Source organism: Mytilus galloprovincialis, chromosome 6, assembly GCF_965363235.1.
Source record: "Mytilus galloprovincialis chromosome 6, xbMytGall1.hap1.1, whole genome shotgun sequence".
Classification (NCBI taxonomy): Eukaryota; Metazoa; Mollusca; class Bivalvia; order Mytilida; family Mytilidae; genus Mytilus; species Mytilus galloprovincialis.
The window spans coordinates 94,264,573-94,283,225 of record NC_134843.1 but is presented as its reverse complement, the minus strand read 5'-3'; the positions used below and the strand labels follow the sequence as shown (position 1 = coordinate 94,283,225).

The following is an 18,653-nucleotide window of genomic DNA, read 5'->3' as shown; positions in this document are numbered from 1 at the left end:
ATCGATTTATGAATTTCGAACAGCGGTATACTACTGTTACCTTTATTTATATTGTCAGCAATTAAAACATAAGTATAAGATTATATTTCTTTAAGTATAGAAGGTACACATCTTATTCCGATATGAACTAGAACAGTAAGTAAACTACTGTGACATATACATACTATCACACCAGAGTACAAGTTAGGGAAAAAGAATTTACGACATGTGATAAAGGTACACAAAACATAGATTTGTGCTGACATAAATACGGATATAGTACCCCTCTCCTAACCCTCCATCTAATGTACCTTTAAAGAGTCATGGTCGATGCTTTGTTTGCCTAATTTGTACGAGTAGTAAGTGTGGTCTAATGCACTGTCAATTTTGTTTGTCATTTTAGTTCTCTTTTTATTTATAATCATATGTTCATAATTATTAAGAACACGAGCCAATGCATGAATTTTTTTTATTTATAAGGTTGTAGAGGATATATCATAGATGCGAACTGCCGGGTTTCAACATTTCTGTACGGACACTTCTTGCTCATTCTACAATATAAAAGATGCGTTATTACATTCTGATCTATACGTATAGGTGTAACTAAAATAGGGACGAAAGATACCAGAGTAAAAAGTTTGCGGGCAATTGCATGAAACTATAAACATTTGATTTTGATTTCATTGAATTAACAGCAAAGCAAAAATTGTTTCAAGTACATTTTGTAAAATCTTCTAGAAATCAAAATACTTTATAATATATGAAATCTACCTATACTAGTTCTTATAATGGATTATGTCATAACAGAATTATAGTAAATGACACACATACTACATCTCCTTGTATCTATTGTTAGTGCTTTTTTAGACATGAAATTAATCATGGCTATTGGTCGTTTTTCATAACTTGTTTTATGCGCTAACGTTTTTTTTGCATGGTTTGTGAAAATAAACTGTATACTAGGTATATATTTGATACGAACTTCTGCCAGTAGTGTAATATCTTACATTTTTGTATTTCGTGTCGTATTTTGTTTTCGATAGATAACGAATGATTCCGATTTATCTTGAATATTTTCAAAAATAATAATATTCAGGTTAAATTATCCCAGTCAGTGTAAAATCACTGTATTTAAACATTTTGTCATGAGAATAGAACACAATTGCATTGAATTACATGTGAAATGGTAATTACATTTCGGAATTTTTCATTTTGGTTCTATGGTTAATATAAAAACAAAATATTCAGGTGAGAACAAGCTGCCAGCTTGTACGATTTAAACGTTTAAATTGTATCTAACCAGGACACGAAATTCTCAATTTACCTTTCTATTTGCAGCCGCTGGCTGTTCCTTCTGATCCATTATCATTGCTGGCTGTTCCTTCTGATCCATTGTCGTTGCTGGCTGTTCCTTCTGATCCATTATCATTGCTGGCTGCTGTGCCTTCTTCGTACGGTTTCCTCCCATTGAAATTACCACTGCAAAATTAACGACAGAAGAAGATATTAAATTAAAAATGGATATTCAAGACCAAATCAACCATAAGTTACCATACCTCGAAACACTTCATACCTTCAAGAAGTTTAAACTTGTGCATCGTTGTAAATATAACGGAATTTGATGCGACTGTCATATAAGTGAGAGGTTTTTCGCTATAAAACCAGGTTCAATCTATTATTTTCTACATTTGAAAATGCCTGTACCAAGTAAGGAATATGGCATTTGTTGTCATTTCGTTTGATGTGGTTTGCCATTTGATTTTGCCATTCGATTAGGGGCTTTACGATTGCATTTAACTCGGAGTTCAGTATTTTTGTGATTTTACTATTTATTATATAAGGTAGCACTCCACAGTTAGAAAATAAAATTAAAAATGAGCAACAAAATGTTTTATCATCTCCTATTCCTGGATTTCTAATCCATTAACCTAACTGTTTGTGTTGTACATGTGCATATGTATGTAATCAGTATATTCCATAGATTTGATTTTCAAAAGTTAAAAAAGTGAAAATTAATTCCTTTTATGTGTATTCATGGCAACATTCTGCATTTATTTACCATAAAATATTGCAAAAAGGGGGGTGGACATGTCACATATCCCCCCAAAATTTTGATCAAACTAGAATTTCAATGCCTTTGAGTGATACCTTTTTAGAAACTGTATTCATAAATCTTCCTAATGATCAAATAAAAAATGGGTGTCTTTCGTCTCATTTTTTCGTAAAATCCAATCACAAAGTTCGTGCGATAAAAAGTTGGAAAAAAACATTGCGATAATTGCCGGACCAATGTAAGGTAGGGACATGCAAATACGGACTGTCATACAGAAAACAGCCTATATTACATACATTACATAATCTTGATGTTCATATAAACCCAATACAAAGGCTATTTTAATACTCAGCTATCCAAAAATGAATTTTATTGCACACTAGCTCTCATATTTGAAAAATCCACAGGGGCCAAAATGCGAAACTACACACCTAACTGTGGAGTGCTACTTAAGTTACAAACTTGCTGCATTAAGAATCGTTTTCCATACCAGTTCCAATATGAAACAGTATCAGCCAGAACATTGTCAGAGAGTAAGGATACAATGAATCAGGACTTATATAAATAATGGATAATGCATAATTTGTTTCATTTAATTTCTATTTCCAAAAATTACATTGAAAGCAATCAACTTGAAAGTAAAAAAAGAGAGTTTTATGAAGGTATGTTGCAAAGAAATATGGTATGTCTTTGTGACTAAAGACATTTTAACATGTTTCAAGAACTTATATCAAATTCCGTATCATGTCGAACTAACTTTTGACGTTTGACATGTACACATTCTTATTCAGCGCTAATGAATGTCAATACTAAGTAACGTTTATTGCTATATTGTTACTTCAAAAACAGGCCTTGCAACGGATATCAATTTATGCCTTTCCGGTCAGAGGTTTGATATTAGTTAGATAAGTACTTTTTTTAGAGCTTGTTGATATTGTTGTTTTATGCATATACACTTTCAGCTATTTTACACGTGAAAATAGCATTCTAGCACTTTGTTATGTAAAAGGTCCTAATTATCGATCTATGGATATTGTTTTATAAAAAGAATGTTAAACTCACCCTGGTCCATAGTTGCATACTACAAATTTGACATTCCTGAAGTAAGAGGGTAAATTAGTCATAGAAGTACAACTTCCTACGGCACACCCCAGTTTGGTACTGTCAGCCCAGACAACCTGTTGACGAAATATTAAAAAAAAGTTGATAGATTCAATCTGTAAAACATTGTTGCAAGAAATAAAAGATACACGACGCGAAACATATAGCTTAAACCTAAATACATGTATTTTGAAGTTAAGAACATACTTAATATATTTGTTATGCATTCCGTGACAAATAGATGTATCTGATCATTTGAGACGAGACGAAATAGATAACCTATTGGTAAACGGTGCCTGAAAAAAACATCAATGGCCGATTGGACCACTTTTTAAAAGCTTTTCTAGAAATAAACACCATAGTTATAATTAACGAAACGTCTTACAGGACCAAAAAAGCTGTACACAGAAGCAAGTAGAAGTGAAAAAAAAATGCCGTAATCGCAGATGTGGGACGTACAATGTGATAGAAGTAGGCCAAGACAAAATTCTTTACTCAAGCACAGTCATCAAATAGAATTTAAGAATGAACTGCAAATTAGAAAAAAATGTTTTATGTGGTTCATGTCCTACTTTAATTGCAAATTTCAAAAGTCTAACCAATAGACAATAGACAAATTGATCGAGTCAGAGTCCACAAACTACAAATATCGGTACCGTCAATTTAGATTTAGCCATATTCTGAAATGGAGCAGCAAATCGTGAGGTTCCCGTAACAGGTAATATATATCAGCAAACTTAATGAAAACATTTTTGTGGTTGTCACATTGTCTTTATTAAAATTCCAACCTTTTAGTACAATAGTAAAACTCAGTTGATGTTTAAGTACTGGATTCTCACCTGCGTATAGTGTCCACAAACACCACTGCATGAATTACACAGGCAAAATTAGCTCACATGAATTTCACATCAATCTAACGTGAAATTCACATGAAAAAATTCACGTGAGATTCACCTCAATCGAGCTTATACATGAAACTCACGTGAAAATTTTCATGTGAATTTCACGTGAATTGAAATTCACATGATTCTGATGTGAAATTTTTCACATGAATTTCACGTGAAATTTACAACCAAAAAATTTGATATTTTTCATGATTTTAATTAAATTTGAAAATTAATATGTTATTTGAATTACTCTATTTTAAAAATTCATGTGAATTTCACATGAAAAATTTTACGTGATTTTAATGTGAAATTCACATGAGTTTCACATGAGAATCACGTGAAACTCACAAAAATTGTTTTCACGTAAGTTTCACGTATAAGCTCGTTTGAGGTGAAATTGATGTGAATTTCAGGTGAGTTTCACATGAATTTAAATTCACGTGAAATTGATGTGAGTGAAATTTGCCTGTGTAGATGCATAATCATAGACTTTCTTTTCATTCACCCATGATGCAACACTCTTGTCCAAATATCCAGTAGAACCTATCAACAAATTTATTTATGTATTAAACTGTAGATCTTTTTTATCTAGCACGGCACGGGTTTCTCTAATACTCTTTTAATAGTTCACGTTCGGGTACATTTATCGAATCAGACATATTTTGAGTTGTTTGCAGAAATATTTAGCGCATAGCATGTGTTGCAATCAAATTATATTTCGTGTGTTAACAAAAGTTCAATTTCATTAATGTTTTTGAATTTCGGATAGATATCAAATTATAAATAAAAGCATTGTTTATAATATGACAGATAAGCCACATACCTGTATAGTAGTGTGGTCAATCAAGGAGAATGGATCATGATAAGGTGATTTTTCCTATTGAAAAAAAAAGTAAAATCACACAAATACTGAACTTAGAGGAAAATCAATTCGGAAAGTCCATAATCACATGGCAAAATCAAATAACAAAACGCATCAAAAACGAATGGACAAGAACTGACATATTCCTGACTTGGTACAGGCAGTTTCAAAACGTGATATAAATCTATCGAATAACACCTTGCATTGGTTTACATATCGGAATTTGCACCATTTCTACATTTGAAAATACCTGTACCAAGTCAGGAATATGACAGTTGTTGTCCATTCGTTTTTGATGCATTTTGCCATGTGATTTATAGGGACTTTCCGATTGAAGTTCAGTATTTTTGTGATTTTACTTTTTTTTACACGATATATATATGTCCAATATATATTTTTATATTTTATAATTGTTTGTTGCATATATTTTTATAGGATTAAAAGAGACCTCACATTTCGAAATCTTGTTATTAATGCTTTTCTGTTGCGGATTCAGGCAGTTCAATAATGCTTTTTAACCTCCTGTAAAATATTTGAATAAGAACCGTAATGTAATTTAAATAAAATGACTTACTTGTTGTAACGTAAAGATTTTCACCAACGTAGCTGAAACTATTAGCCTGTGATGACCTTGCACTGTTGTGATCCCAGATACATTCATCAGCGTAAGCCTGGGCTACAGAAGCCAGTTGCTTGCTCCATGTCTACAGAGAAAAGAGAAAATGATCATGGTAAAACAGCCGATTTTAATATAAGTTAAACATGTATTGGAAAAATAATATTTGAATCAAGTTATCAATATAAACATACCTGTATTTGGCTTGTTTGTATATATAATTTAATATGCACCTATAACTAAAATAAGATGTAGTAATATATTATAAAGCGAGGTCATTTTTGTTTCGATCATTTCGGATTTAAAACTTTCAGTGTTAAGTTCTTCTGAATACTACTAATTGTGTTCGATTAATCTTAAAGTTCAGTTTGTATGCAAGATTTTAATGTACATTTTTGTTTAGGACTGTTCAAATATACATTAAAAAAACGTTATTTATATCGTCGTAACGAAATGGGAACATTTGGATAGATCCGATATCGATACATAAAGGCAATAGTAGTATACTGCTGTTCAAAAATCGTAAATATATGGACAAAAAACAAAATCGGGGAAACAAACTGAGGGAAACGCTTTAAATATAAGAGGAGAACAACGACACAACATTCAACTGTAACACACATAGCAACGGACTAAGACAAAGTCCGATGAGAATAACCAATATAACATCAAAACCAAATACATGAATTTGGGATAGAAAAGTACCGTGACACGTCTTATAGTAATGTGAATTCACACTTAAACATAGGAGAAAACATCGATACCATTTTCTCTGCACACGACATAGCTTGTGGGATATTGTTATATCAGGTATTATACCCGATCCCAATTTTGAAAAAGAGAAAAGACTTTTCATATCAAACTAAAAAAAAATACTTGCAACTGAAAATATGAAACCTTTGTTCAGTTGATTTATATGATAATTAAGGGGGCTCGCGGGTCTAAATCATTTTTTAAATTTAATATAGGATTCCGTTATATTTTTCTATAAATGAACTTTATCTTATACTTAATAAAAAAAATGAAATAAAAAATGGGGTCACCGTTCATTTAAGCTCATAATCTTCCTTCGAAAGAAGCACACGTGTTTGTTAATGTCCATTTTTTCTGTTTAACTATAATAGAAGAGATAGCGGTAATATCGAGAGAAAAAAAGAAGTAAATTAGAGAAATCGCTTAAATTTTACAATTATTTAGTTTATGTACAGCTGATTCGAAACCAACAATAAAAAATATAGGTCACAGATGAGTTAAAAAAGATATTTCATGGCACCAAAAGGTGATAATTTGGAGCTTTTTCATTGATATCTACATTTTAAAAGTCACCTGGAGCCAACACGAATTGATTTTTTGGAATGATAAAGTAACAACTACTAAAGGTAATAAATAAAATTTATCAGGAAAAATAAATGTTTAATTTTTTTCTGAAAATTTTATACCTGCGAGCCTCCTTTAATGAAATTTTGCAGTCAAGGTACATGAATACTGATGCTGTGACTGTTTTTAAATAAAGGCAACTATATCGTGGGGACTGCTAGTTAACTAGCAGTGGTAATAATCATATTGTAGTAATGAAAATGTACAATTTTGTTTAAGTAATTAATGGTTTGCTTAACTTTCAAATTGAAGAAATGTCCAAAGTACTTATATGTTAAGTTTGTGAGTCAACGATCCAGTGCACACATTAATAATCACTAGAAAAAACGTATCTTTGCCATATAAATCTCAACCCAGACATACGTTTTTTTGGTGTTTTTTTATTTCAACTTTTCTGGACCTCCAGGATTCCATTTATACTTAAAGGTCACACTATATCAAAGTGAATTGGTATTGCGGTCTGCTATGACGAACAATTTTAAGACAATCCGATTTATACTCGAAATTTGTTTTTCTTTTACAGAAAACTATTGTAAGAGAAGCAAAATGACAAATGCAAAACAATGTTCATATTTACCATTTTCTGCATGTTAGACGCTGCTGGTTGAACATCGTTACGAGCCTGTCTGTGAAGCTTTAGAATTGTGCTCTTCTCTGTTTTAGTCAATAAACTTCCAGTCCCTGTTCCTCGTGTTGATACTCCCAACCCTTTTTATTAATTCTTTCTCATCAGCAAACAGTTTGCGTAGTTTCTCCTCAAGTTCTATTGGTGAACTGAAAGCAACAGCCACACAAGTGGTCAGAAGAATCACTTGGAGATTCATTTTCATTTGGTGTAAGAATAAATTCCAAAATTATGATAAATACTAATGACTGTGGATTTTATATAAAATTTGTGGGTCAGTTGTGACGCATGTTTGGTCATTATGGTACCAAATCGTACTAATTCTATTTGTTTCTGTTGAAAGTTAAGTATGCATTCAAAATTTTAATGACACTTTTCGATTTGCATACTTTTTTATTTATCTAATTTTGTATTCTGTTAATCTGCGTGTTCAGAGGAATATTTGATTAAATTAAAATCAACTTGGAATATATCAATTCAATTCACCTTCTATTTTTAAATTATTTAAGATCAAAAGATTGAGATAAAGAAATGGTCCAAAGGACAATAACATATCTAAATCTTCCTCGTTTGCTATCGTAACTTGTAACAGTTGCTAAACGACAGGAATTACATCACATTAATCACAATTAAAGAAATAAACATCAATCACATTCACTTTAAATGAATTTTGATGAATAATTGTCTTATTTGCATTCAAACTACATCTCCTTATTTTGATAATTTCTAATTTTACACATGGTGATCTATATCTAAAAACAATCGAAAAAAACATTGTTCTGCAAATCGGGACAAATACCAATTAGTTGATAACATCATAGTTATACCGAATGTGATTCAATATCGTTTTGCAGTCCAAAATATGAGTCTACGCGTACCATAAAAGCATTTTGTCACTACAGATTGTTTCTCCGTATTGACAAACCTAAAGACCATAAAAGGCATCATGTAAAAATTAGATGCATTAACATCTAGATATTGATTGTATTGATTAGTCAAGTATTATAAATGACTCTACCATTTAAAAACGTTATATCCCCATATCTTCAGATCTTGATAACATATGTATACCTATAGTTTCTTATATGTTTGAAAAAAAAAGAAGTAGAAGGTTTTTTTTTTATTATACGTCAGTTACATCATACGTCAGTACACAAAAAAAATGTTCTTTCAACATGGGACTTTGAAACACTGGTGTCTCTATTTGGTCCCTAAACCTAAATCGCGCTTACAACTTCATTTTTCGTCCAATTAAACTGGTTTTACGATAAATATGAAAACATTGTAACATGATAATTACTAATATATGTATAGGTGAATAAATGTTTAATAAAAACACAAACAGATATATACATAATTAACAAAATAAATATCGAGCTAAGATTATCTGCTAAATTAAATCTCCACTTATAGTTGAAAACATTTTTATACTTTATATAAATGTATTACATTCTAGCATTATGTTTAATCTGTTATATAAATATTTGGAAACATTAAGATAAATAACTAAAAATCAAATATGCACAGGTCTCATTAATGACAAACATTCGTTGACATGACATGCTGATTTTGAAAGTTGTAAACAGGTAAAAGGAAACGAAGATTTGAAAGTGGGATTTGGCATCCGATTGGTGCATATTTTTGATAAAACAAAAACTATTCGTAGGACTATAAAAAGACATTTATATTTTAAAAGAAAATATCATAGAAAACAATAGTTATTTTAAATCATCTGTTAACGACATTCATAATCCTAAATGGAATCAAATGTTTCAGCATACAAAAAAAGTGGCTTTCCACACAATGACAATTGTCATATTATTATTTACAGCGAGGAATAAGATAACATTTTCAACTTTATATTTTGAATTTAAAATAAAAAAAAGAATCTCACTATGGTCTTTTGACACAAAAACACCAATTACAATTGTAAAGTTTATATAAATCTTTGTCATTTTGGTCTCTTGTGGACAGTTTTCTCATTGGCAATCATACAACAGCTTCCTTTTTATATTCAATATAGATAGGACATATTAGACATACATTGTCTTTAAACGACCAATTCAAGAACATCTATATTGCTTCCACAGTCCTTTAAAATTTAAGTTAAGTTGGCCTCATATCTTGAATTACATCTAGAAATTGACAATGAGGGTCGGTTGAAAACAAAACTTTACGACAGAAGAGATGTTTCAGCTTTCCAATTGTGAACTTTCCATTTCTAAGTTGCAACATTACAGCAGCACCTGCATACGGGGTATATATCTCCCAATTGATACGATATTCCCGTGCTTGTATTTCCTATCATGATTTTCTTGATAAAGGGTTGCTGCTTACTAGGAAGCAATTCAACCATGAGTTCCAAATGGTAAAAATTGAAATCATCCCTTCGTAAATTTTACGGACGCCATCACGAGTTGGTTGACCGTTATGGAATAACCGTTTCCCAGATGATATCGGATATATTCCTTACGTCGTAACTACAATCCCTTTCCCTTTCATGAATGTGACCTACCAAATTAGACTATTTACCGGATTTGTTATAACATGAGCAACACGATGGGTCCCACATGTGGAGCAGGATCTGCTTACCCTTCCGGAGCACCTGAGATCACCCCAAGTTTTTGGTAGGGTTCGGATTGATTATTCTTTAGTTTTCTATGTTGTTTCATGTGTACTATTGTTTGTCTGTTTGTCTTTTTTATTTTAGCCATGGCATTGTCAGTTTATTTTTGATTTATGAGTCTGGTATCTTTCGCCCCTCTTTTAATGTAGTTAGAAATTTAGGAAAGCATAAACACAAATCTAAATCTATGAAATTATAACCACTTCTATCAGTTCAGAATCACCTGGACGACAAGCACCTTAACAATTGAAACTATTCCCGTACAATTTGCGAACTGTCTTGAATTAAACGACTACAGATAGTGTATCCCGTAAGTCTAAATGAAAAAAAAAAGGCAACATATCTAAGACTTCCACTATTGATATCATCTTTTGTTGATAAAAGACAATGTATATAATTATACCTCTCATAAACAAAAACACAAAAATATGGTCAACCATCGAAAATAAATTGGAAAGAGTGTTGTCAGGCCATATTTTTGCTCTTTCGCCCTGTTGCGAACATTAGTACGGTAAACAAAATTATACCCATTTCAATGACTATTATGTAAATACCTATATCGCAAGTTCCTACAGTAATAAATATATACATCTATACTATTAAACGAGAAGACCTCATTTTGTGTGTCGCTTCTCTTTCTTCCCTTATAAATTAATCACCATAACTCTGTGTCATATAGGTACCATGCATAGTCGCATTTGTCATCCATTCTTATGGCTATTCAGTTTGGGTTATTTTGGGAGAAAAACGAAAATAAAGGCGTCCGGATATTGATTCCATATTCAAACCGACTTTTAAGTCAGATGTGACTTTCGGTTTTAACATTGAGATCCAATCATATGCTAGAATATAAAAATGAAAAATAAATAACCCAATCAGGGCGTTGTTCATATCGTGGTTTTTAGATCGTAAGAACCACTACTATTATACCTCGGTTTAAACTTGCTCATAATGTTCATTAGTACTCGGACGGGGACAGTGCAATTATTCTAGCGTTTATCTGCATGTATACTATGATTAATATATGTGCATGTATACTATGATTAATATACTACTATAATATATAGAGACTGTCTATATAATATACCGCAGTGATCGCCTTGGAGAAGAAACTTAGAATTAATAGGTAATAGAAAATTAAATAAACTTTAATATCTAATATATAGATACGAATGTTCATAGTATAAAGAAACGCGAAAATAATGGAATATAACAGAAAACCAAACAAGAACGGACTTTGAAAAAAAGAGAGAGGGCTTAAACATATTGCCCTGTCCTCGTGTACATATATGACTTTTGATATCATTTTTTAACTTCTCGAGACATAAAATCTTTTACAAAAAATCATCCTAAAATAGTTAACATACTTTCCACCAAGCTTAAAATGCCCACGATTTCGCTTTTTAGTCAAAAAGGACTCCCGGATTTAAACTTTCACATGAATTTCATAACAGTACTCGGGGACAGGACAATAGTTATCAGCAGTTGCTTTGATATAGACTCTCTATATAAGGGACGACATCAAAAGATCAATGTAGGATTAAAAAAAATCAAATAGTTTGAGGGTGGGGATGGGGTGGGGTTAAACTGCTGCAAGTTTTGTTTGTCTGACATTGATGTTTATATATATCCATATTAGTCAATCAATTTTTCCCAAATTAAGTTAAGAGGGGTGGGGGTAGTAAAAAAAACTATGTGAATGAAGATTTTTATCCTTCATTGCACTTTTGTTGTCGTCCCTAATAAAGCAGTGATCGCCTAGGAGAAGAAACTTGAATTAAATAGTTAATAGCAAATACACTTTAATCATAGTATATGTATGTTCATAGTATACAGAAACGCGAAAATTATGGAATTTTACAGAAAAAAATAACAACGCACTTTGGAAGCAAGGGAGAGGACTTAAACTGTTTCCAAATACCTATGAATTTTGATGCCTTTTTTAAAATTTTCCAAACATGTAAACAATTTTGACAAATATCTTTGACAAAAAAATCTTCCCACAATAGTTTACATTCTTTCAACCAAGCTTTAAATGCCCGCGATTTCGCGGGTGTGTTCTAATATTTATTAAGAAACCACCCCTTAACAACCAGGGCAATTGCAGGCAGGGTACCTACAATGCGTCTAAGCATATACTATGAAGTCAGCTTTCATGTAAGACATAATAGCATTATATTCTCATATAAAATCTAAACATTTAGAGATCACATTAATTAAATTGCAAACACAAATCACAGTTAACTTAATTTTCTAAACTCCAATATCTGTAAGTGTAAATTTCACTCAACATCATTTTACTAAAAGTGTCAACATGTTTACAAAAATTTGGATTAACCTTTTAAAATAATTCACCTATCATTATGTTTATTTTTTCGTAGGACGGTAACTCTGTGAAGCAAAAGTCGGGTACACATTGATATTGGCAAAATACTTATTTTGTATAGGAGAATATTCAGAACATTCGAGGACGAAGTGTTCCACGGACTCCTCACATTTGTATGAACAAATTTGACAATGGGGAGTCTCGCACATATTATAAAAGAGGGACAGGAAAACTCATAAATCGCAAATAAATTGACAACGCCATGGCTAAAAATGAAAAGGACAAACAGACAAACAATAGTACACATGACACAACATAGAAAACTAAAGAATAAACAACACGAACCCCACCAAAAACTAGGGGAGATCTCAGGTGATCCGAGAGGGTAAGCAGATCCTGCTCCACATGTGGCACCTTTTCGTGTTGCTTATAACTGATTCTATGATAATCCACGGATTCCTCAGATTTGCATGAACACATTTGGCAAATGGGAGTCTCGCACATATTAGTTCTATACAAAACTTGATTCATGGGTAAACAATTTGTTCGTGCTAACAATTTTAACCTTATAGACATAAAATCGAACAAGATTGACAAATAAGACTGTCTACCAAGCGCAAGTTTAATTTGGAGAAAACATTTAGACTGCTTTTATTTCTTATAACCTGAAATTCTCTTTCACAAACAAACATGGCAAAAAACTGTTTGAAAAAATTCAGGTTAAACAACTTTCCTGTATATCAGAGTGAACATGTACTTCTATAGTACTCTACAAGTACTCTACAATTAGGTTGCCCCTTTCAACTGACCCGAATTACCTAACATTTTCTCTGCCCAAATCGCAATAATAACATGAATTTTTTGTCCAATTAAACTGATTCTACGATAAATATGAAAACATTGAAACATGATAATTACTAATATATGTATAGGTGAATAAATATTTAATAAATATACAACAGATAGATGTGCTATATAAATATATTGTATATTCATGTATATTATGGAGAAGACGGAACTAAGTTTAAAAACTTGTGTCTAATCCATTTGTTTTTGAACAATAAAATATGTTTAAACTTACAGATAAAGACACCATTAACAAAATATATATCGAGCTGAGGTTAATTACTAATTTAAATCTCGACTTATAGTTTAAACATTTTACACTTTATTTAAAAGTATTACATACTAGCATTATATCTAATTTGTTATATAAATATTTGGAAACATTACGATAATTATCTAGAAATCAAACATTCAAATATTCACAGCTCCAATTTATAACAAACATGCTGATTCAATGTTAAAGGTTGTATACAGGTATAACCCTAAATATGATCAAATATTTCAGCATACAAAAAGGTCGCTTTACACAAAGAGATATTTTCATTATTTTTTTTCAGAAAGGGATAAGATAACAATCTTAAAATTAATTTTCTAAATTTAAAAACAATCTAAAAAAACAAAAGGATACTATCTATATTATGGTATTTTCAATCAAAGAATTAATTGTGTATTTCTTTTTTTAGAAATATACATATGAATATATATACGCAGAGCTTTCAGCAGTAGTTCTTGAAGAAATGCATGATATTACACTTTAGTTGTAATATAATTGCAATGAGGGTAAATTTACAGTAACTGTAAAATACCGGTAACACCAATTATAACTCTAAGTTTATATATATCGTTCAGCTATCATCTGGTTTATGTTTGGTCATCTAAAAAGTAATGATAAAGCGAATGACTTGGATTGCTTAAAATACGTATGGGTTGAAATAAACTAATTATAACTTTTTTCATTTAAACATACATGTATTTTAATTGCTATTGCTTGTAATAAAAAAGACAAGAAACAAGGTCAGTCCTCACCGAAAATAAAATAAATTCTAATCATACTAAACGCTACTTTAACTACGAAAAAACAGTAACTGTTCTACAATAATCATCAAAGGTACCAGGCTTATAATTAAGTACGCCAGACGCGCGTTTCGTCTAAATAAGACTTATCAGTGAAGCTCAGTGACGCTCAGATAAAAGAAAATGGTATAAAGCCAAACAAGTACAAGTTTCGTCTAAATAAGACTTATCAGTGAAGCTCGGTGACGCTCAGATAAAAGAAAATGGTATAAAGCCAAACAAGTACAAAGATGCAGAGCATTGGGGATCAAAAATTTCAAAAGGTTGTACCAAATACTGCTAAGGTAATCTATGGTTGGGATAAGAAAATCCTTTGTATTTCGACAAATTTAAGATTTACATTAAAAAGTAAATTAACAAATATACCTTAAATTTGTAAGGGTTCCGCGGAACCTAGTGTCTCGCCTACTTTTGCTGTCAATCGCAGACTCAAAATGAGGGAAAAATTAATAATAATATTCCTCTTGGTACTATCTTTTGAATGAAATAAGATTCTGTCTAAGTTTGGTAAAAATCCAGTATAGTTTATGAATCTTATGTTTTTAAAACGTTAACTGCAGACTGTATTCTATGTTCACTGGAAGAAAAACTAAGTCCATTTATAAGTTAAATACGGGAAAAATGTAATTTCTTTTTACCAAATTTATTTCTGGATACTATCTATTGATCATAAACAAGCTTCTTTGCAAGTTTGGTAGAAATTCAGGATAGTTTAAGAAAATTATTTAGATTTTGATAACTTTAACCACAGAGTAAATGTTATGCTATCTGTCAAAAAAACTAATTCCATTTATAAGTAAAATACGGAAAAAGCGGATTTTTTTACAAATATACTTCTGGATACTATCTTTTGATTATAAACAAGCTTCTGTCCAATTTTGGTAGAAATTCAGGATACTTTAAGAAAGTTATTAAAAGTTCAAAAACTTTAACCACAGAGTGAATATTTGTGGACGACGACGCCGACGGAATGTAGGATCGCTATGTCTCGCTTTTTCGACAAAAGTCGATGGCTCGACAAAAATCTCAAATTAAAATCTGTAGGCAAATGTCTAAACAAACGCTAAAACACATCTAATGAATGGATAACAACTGTCATTTTCCTGACTTGGTACAGGCATTTTTCGTATGTACAAAATGGTGAATTTAACCTGGTTTTACCGATGTGTTAAAAAATATATATATTTTAAAAAAAGAAGAAGATTTGGTCACACATCGTTGTCAATATATGCAAGTTTATGCGATTCTCATGCAAGTGAGAGGTTTGGCCAGGTATAAAACCAGGTTTAATCCACCATTTGCCGTAAAGAAAATGTATGTACCAAGTCAGCAAGACTGGCTCAAAATTATTCTTATGGGATTGTTGATATATTTACGTGAATTTATATTTGCTTATTTACAAAGTGCCTTAAAATATTTTTAATGTTAATGGAATTGCTACAAACTTATTGTCTTAGTATACATGACAATACGATAAGAGTTAAAATATACCAGGGAATAACAGAAACACTAAACTGCAACAAAAACAAACGCCATCATACATAGCAACCAACTATTTGATAACAACTGCCATATTCCTGATTTGTTACATGGCATTTTAAAAATAAAATGGTTTGTTGAACCTTGTTGTATGTCTATACAAAGCTCACGTTTATATGGCAATGTCAGAATAACACCATGCTTCGTATGTGATCATAAAAGTTACAAAATGAATGCTGAATGAATTTCACCCGATTACGAATGAACACACATTGGTTAACATTATACGACTAAGTGGAAGGAACAATAAGCGTATTTTACATGAATGAACGTTGACCTCATGTTGAACACACACGAAACGATCAAAGATGGTGTTGATCAATGAAAACAACATTTACACAGAATGAACGATGGAGATGCAGGCAGATAAAATATATCAGTTAAACAATTGCCCTTCGGCTAAAATAAACCTAAAATGTACTTTGAATTCCATCAGTTGATCAACGATACATACCACGTATTAAATATGGACAAATTGTAGAACTCTGGAACTCCTTTCCAAATGAGGCAAGGAGCTTATCAACTTTTGGCCAGTTCAAAAATTTTATCTCTACCTGGTGTTTTTCAGAACAATGTACATGCAGTTCTTGTAAATGTCGCAGGAAAAATGGGACACCAAAATAACATCGACTTGGGATGAGGAATAAGTCATCATAAACCCATAAACTAGTCGTGGTAATGCTTGTGGGCCATTTCTGCATTTAATGAGTCGTCCAATTTATAAATACTTTATTATATAATCTGCAAGTATACAAATTGTAAACCAAGTTTACAATTATGTTCCAATAAATATGAACAATATATTTGACTGAAATATTTGCATGCAACGAAGATTTATTCTGACCTTAACTTACATACCAAAATGCGGCTTTCAAGCCATACTGAATTCTATATATGAAATACTAAAGTAACTTTACTTTATTTGAAACATTTTAAACATGGTATAAATAATAAATAAATTTACAAGTACCTGCGGTGAGTTTAGTCTTCCGCCTTCCTGATTGTAAAAATGACCAGTGACTAACTTGAATAGTGAAATTGTATTAGTATATATATGGTTAGTATTGCCGCGCTTTGAGCTCATGCATAACTCATGCTATTTGAATATAACCATATATCATTTAAATAATAATAAAGAATGCTTTAACTTTCTATTGTACTAATTTAAATATTGAGTACGTAAAGCAAAACATAGCGTATAAAGCTATAGTTTATTTCAAAATACGCAGCGCAAAACTATTGTCGTCAATCGTCAAGAAACATGAATATGAAATATGAATATGATATGAATGGAAAACATATAACACTGAAAACACAAATAATATGAAATGCTTAATAATGAAATAAAATGGATAAATATATCCGGTGACATACACCCCCTCCTACAAAAAGTTTCGTCTCGAAACTATATCGAAACCAATATATCAAACCTTGTACAATACTATATGACACTTTTGAAATTTGGGCAACCTAGATGAGCATGCGGCAAACGCCTCTATACCATATAGCAATGACCAAAATTCAAGACACTTCCATAGGATTCACAAACAAATAACAACATAAAAAAAATATATCAAAAAGTCAAATAAAATTAAAAAAAAAAAAATCTTCCCTCATTGCTTTGAACTGCCGTTAACAAACGATCAATCCAAATTCTTGCCAAATCAAATGTAGGATGTACCCCATCCACTAATCTATTATACAAATATCTAAATTTTCCACTCTTACATTTATGTACAGGAGAATGAAAAAAAAGAAGTAATAACATGATTTGTATGATTAAATTCTGTAATAAAATTATTCACATCCTGTATAATAGAGTTAAGTTCTAGCTGCATCTCATCGTATGCATTCTCATACTTTAAATGACTTGTTTTTCCAATAGACAATCTATGTAAATTCCAAAGACAGAAACTCATAGTTGTAATAGTAGCAAATACTACCTTACAATTTATACTTTTTAATTTGGTTTCTGTATTTACTATAGTATTCTTAGTCTCAATGCATGATCAAACCAACCATTGTCAGTTCTTTTAAGAAATGATTCTTCATAATTTGATCTACGATTTCTTTCTAAAGAACAAATATCCGGTATTCCAGCTATGAAATACACGATTTTCAGACCGTCTATATCTTTAAGATCATCATATGCATATTTGCATAAAGTTTCCAATTTTCCTCCAGGCACTACACGTAACGTTTTACAAAGAACTTTGCCTTCTAGAACTTTTCCTCTACTAGACGTGTAAATATATGTATGCTGATTCATTTCTGTGAAACAAACAAAAATGAAACTAAATAGAAATAAAACTAAGTTCCAAATATCAATAAAAAAATATTCAAAAGTTAAAACATTAAAATACTAGTATCTAAAATAATCTTGAAAACGGACTGGCGGTTTCACTTGTCTACTCGACCGCTGCACTTGAATTTCAGACTCTGGTTGGACATAATCTAAAGCGCTCGGCGCATGACTATCAGATACGCTTGACGCTTGATTATCAGAACTGATTTCTGATTCACTACTGACAGGCACTGGGTTGCTAAACTCAGATACACCTAAAATACTTGACCTCTGACCATTAGATTGTTCAATACTTCTGTCACGACTACTAGATTGCTGACTTACTTCATCTAGATTCAAAATGCCCGGATGAAATTCATCCGCTAAAGGGTTAAGAGGCGGTATTATATCTACTCGACGCCTCGGGCATTCGTGAACTAAAAACTCTTCTTCTGAAT

General features: G+C 31.4%; 1 protein-coding gene across 1 annotated transcript; it reads right to left on the bottom strand.

The window, feature by feature from the left end:
* Nucleotides 1-446: 446 nt before the first annotated feature.
* LOC143078423 (GLIPR1-like protein 1) lies at nucleotides 447-7,581 on the bottom strand. The gene is made up of 7 exons (XM_076253294.1): nucleotides 7,453-7,581; nucleotides 5,457-5,586; nucleotides 4,494-4,563; nucleotides 3,973-4,009; nucleotides 3,095-3,210; nucleotides 1,304-1,458; nucleotides 447-530 (listed from the first exon to the last, which is right to left on the bottom strand). The coding sequence occupies exons 1-6, from the start codon at nucleotides 7,462-7,464 to the stop codon at nucleotides 1,308-1,310; spliced, it is 516 nt and encodes a 171-aa protein (XP_076109409.1). The 5' UTR covers nucleotides 7,465-7,581; the 3' UTR covers nucleotides 447-530; nucleotides 1,304-1,307.
* Between the last annotated feature and the right edge of the window lie 11,072 nt (nucleotides 7,582-18,653).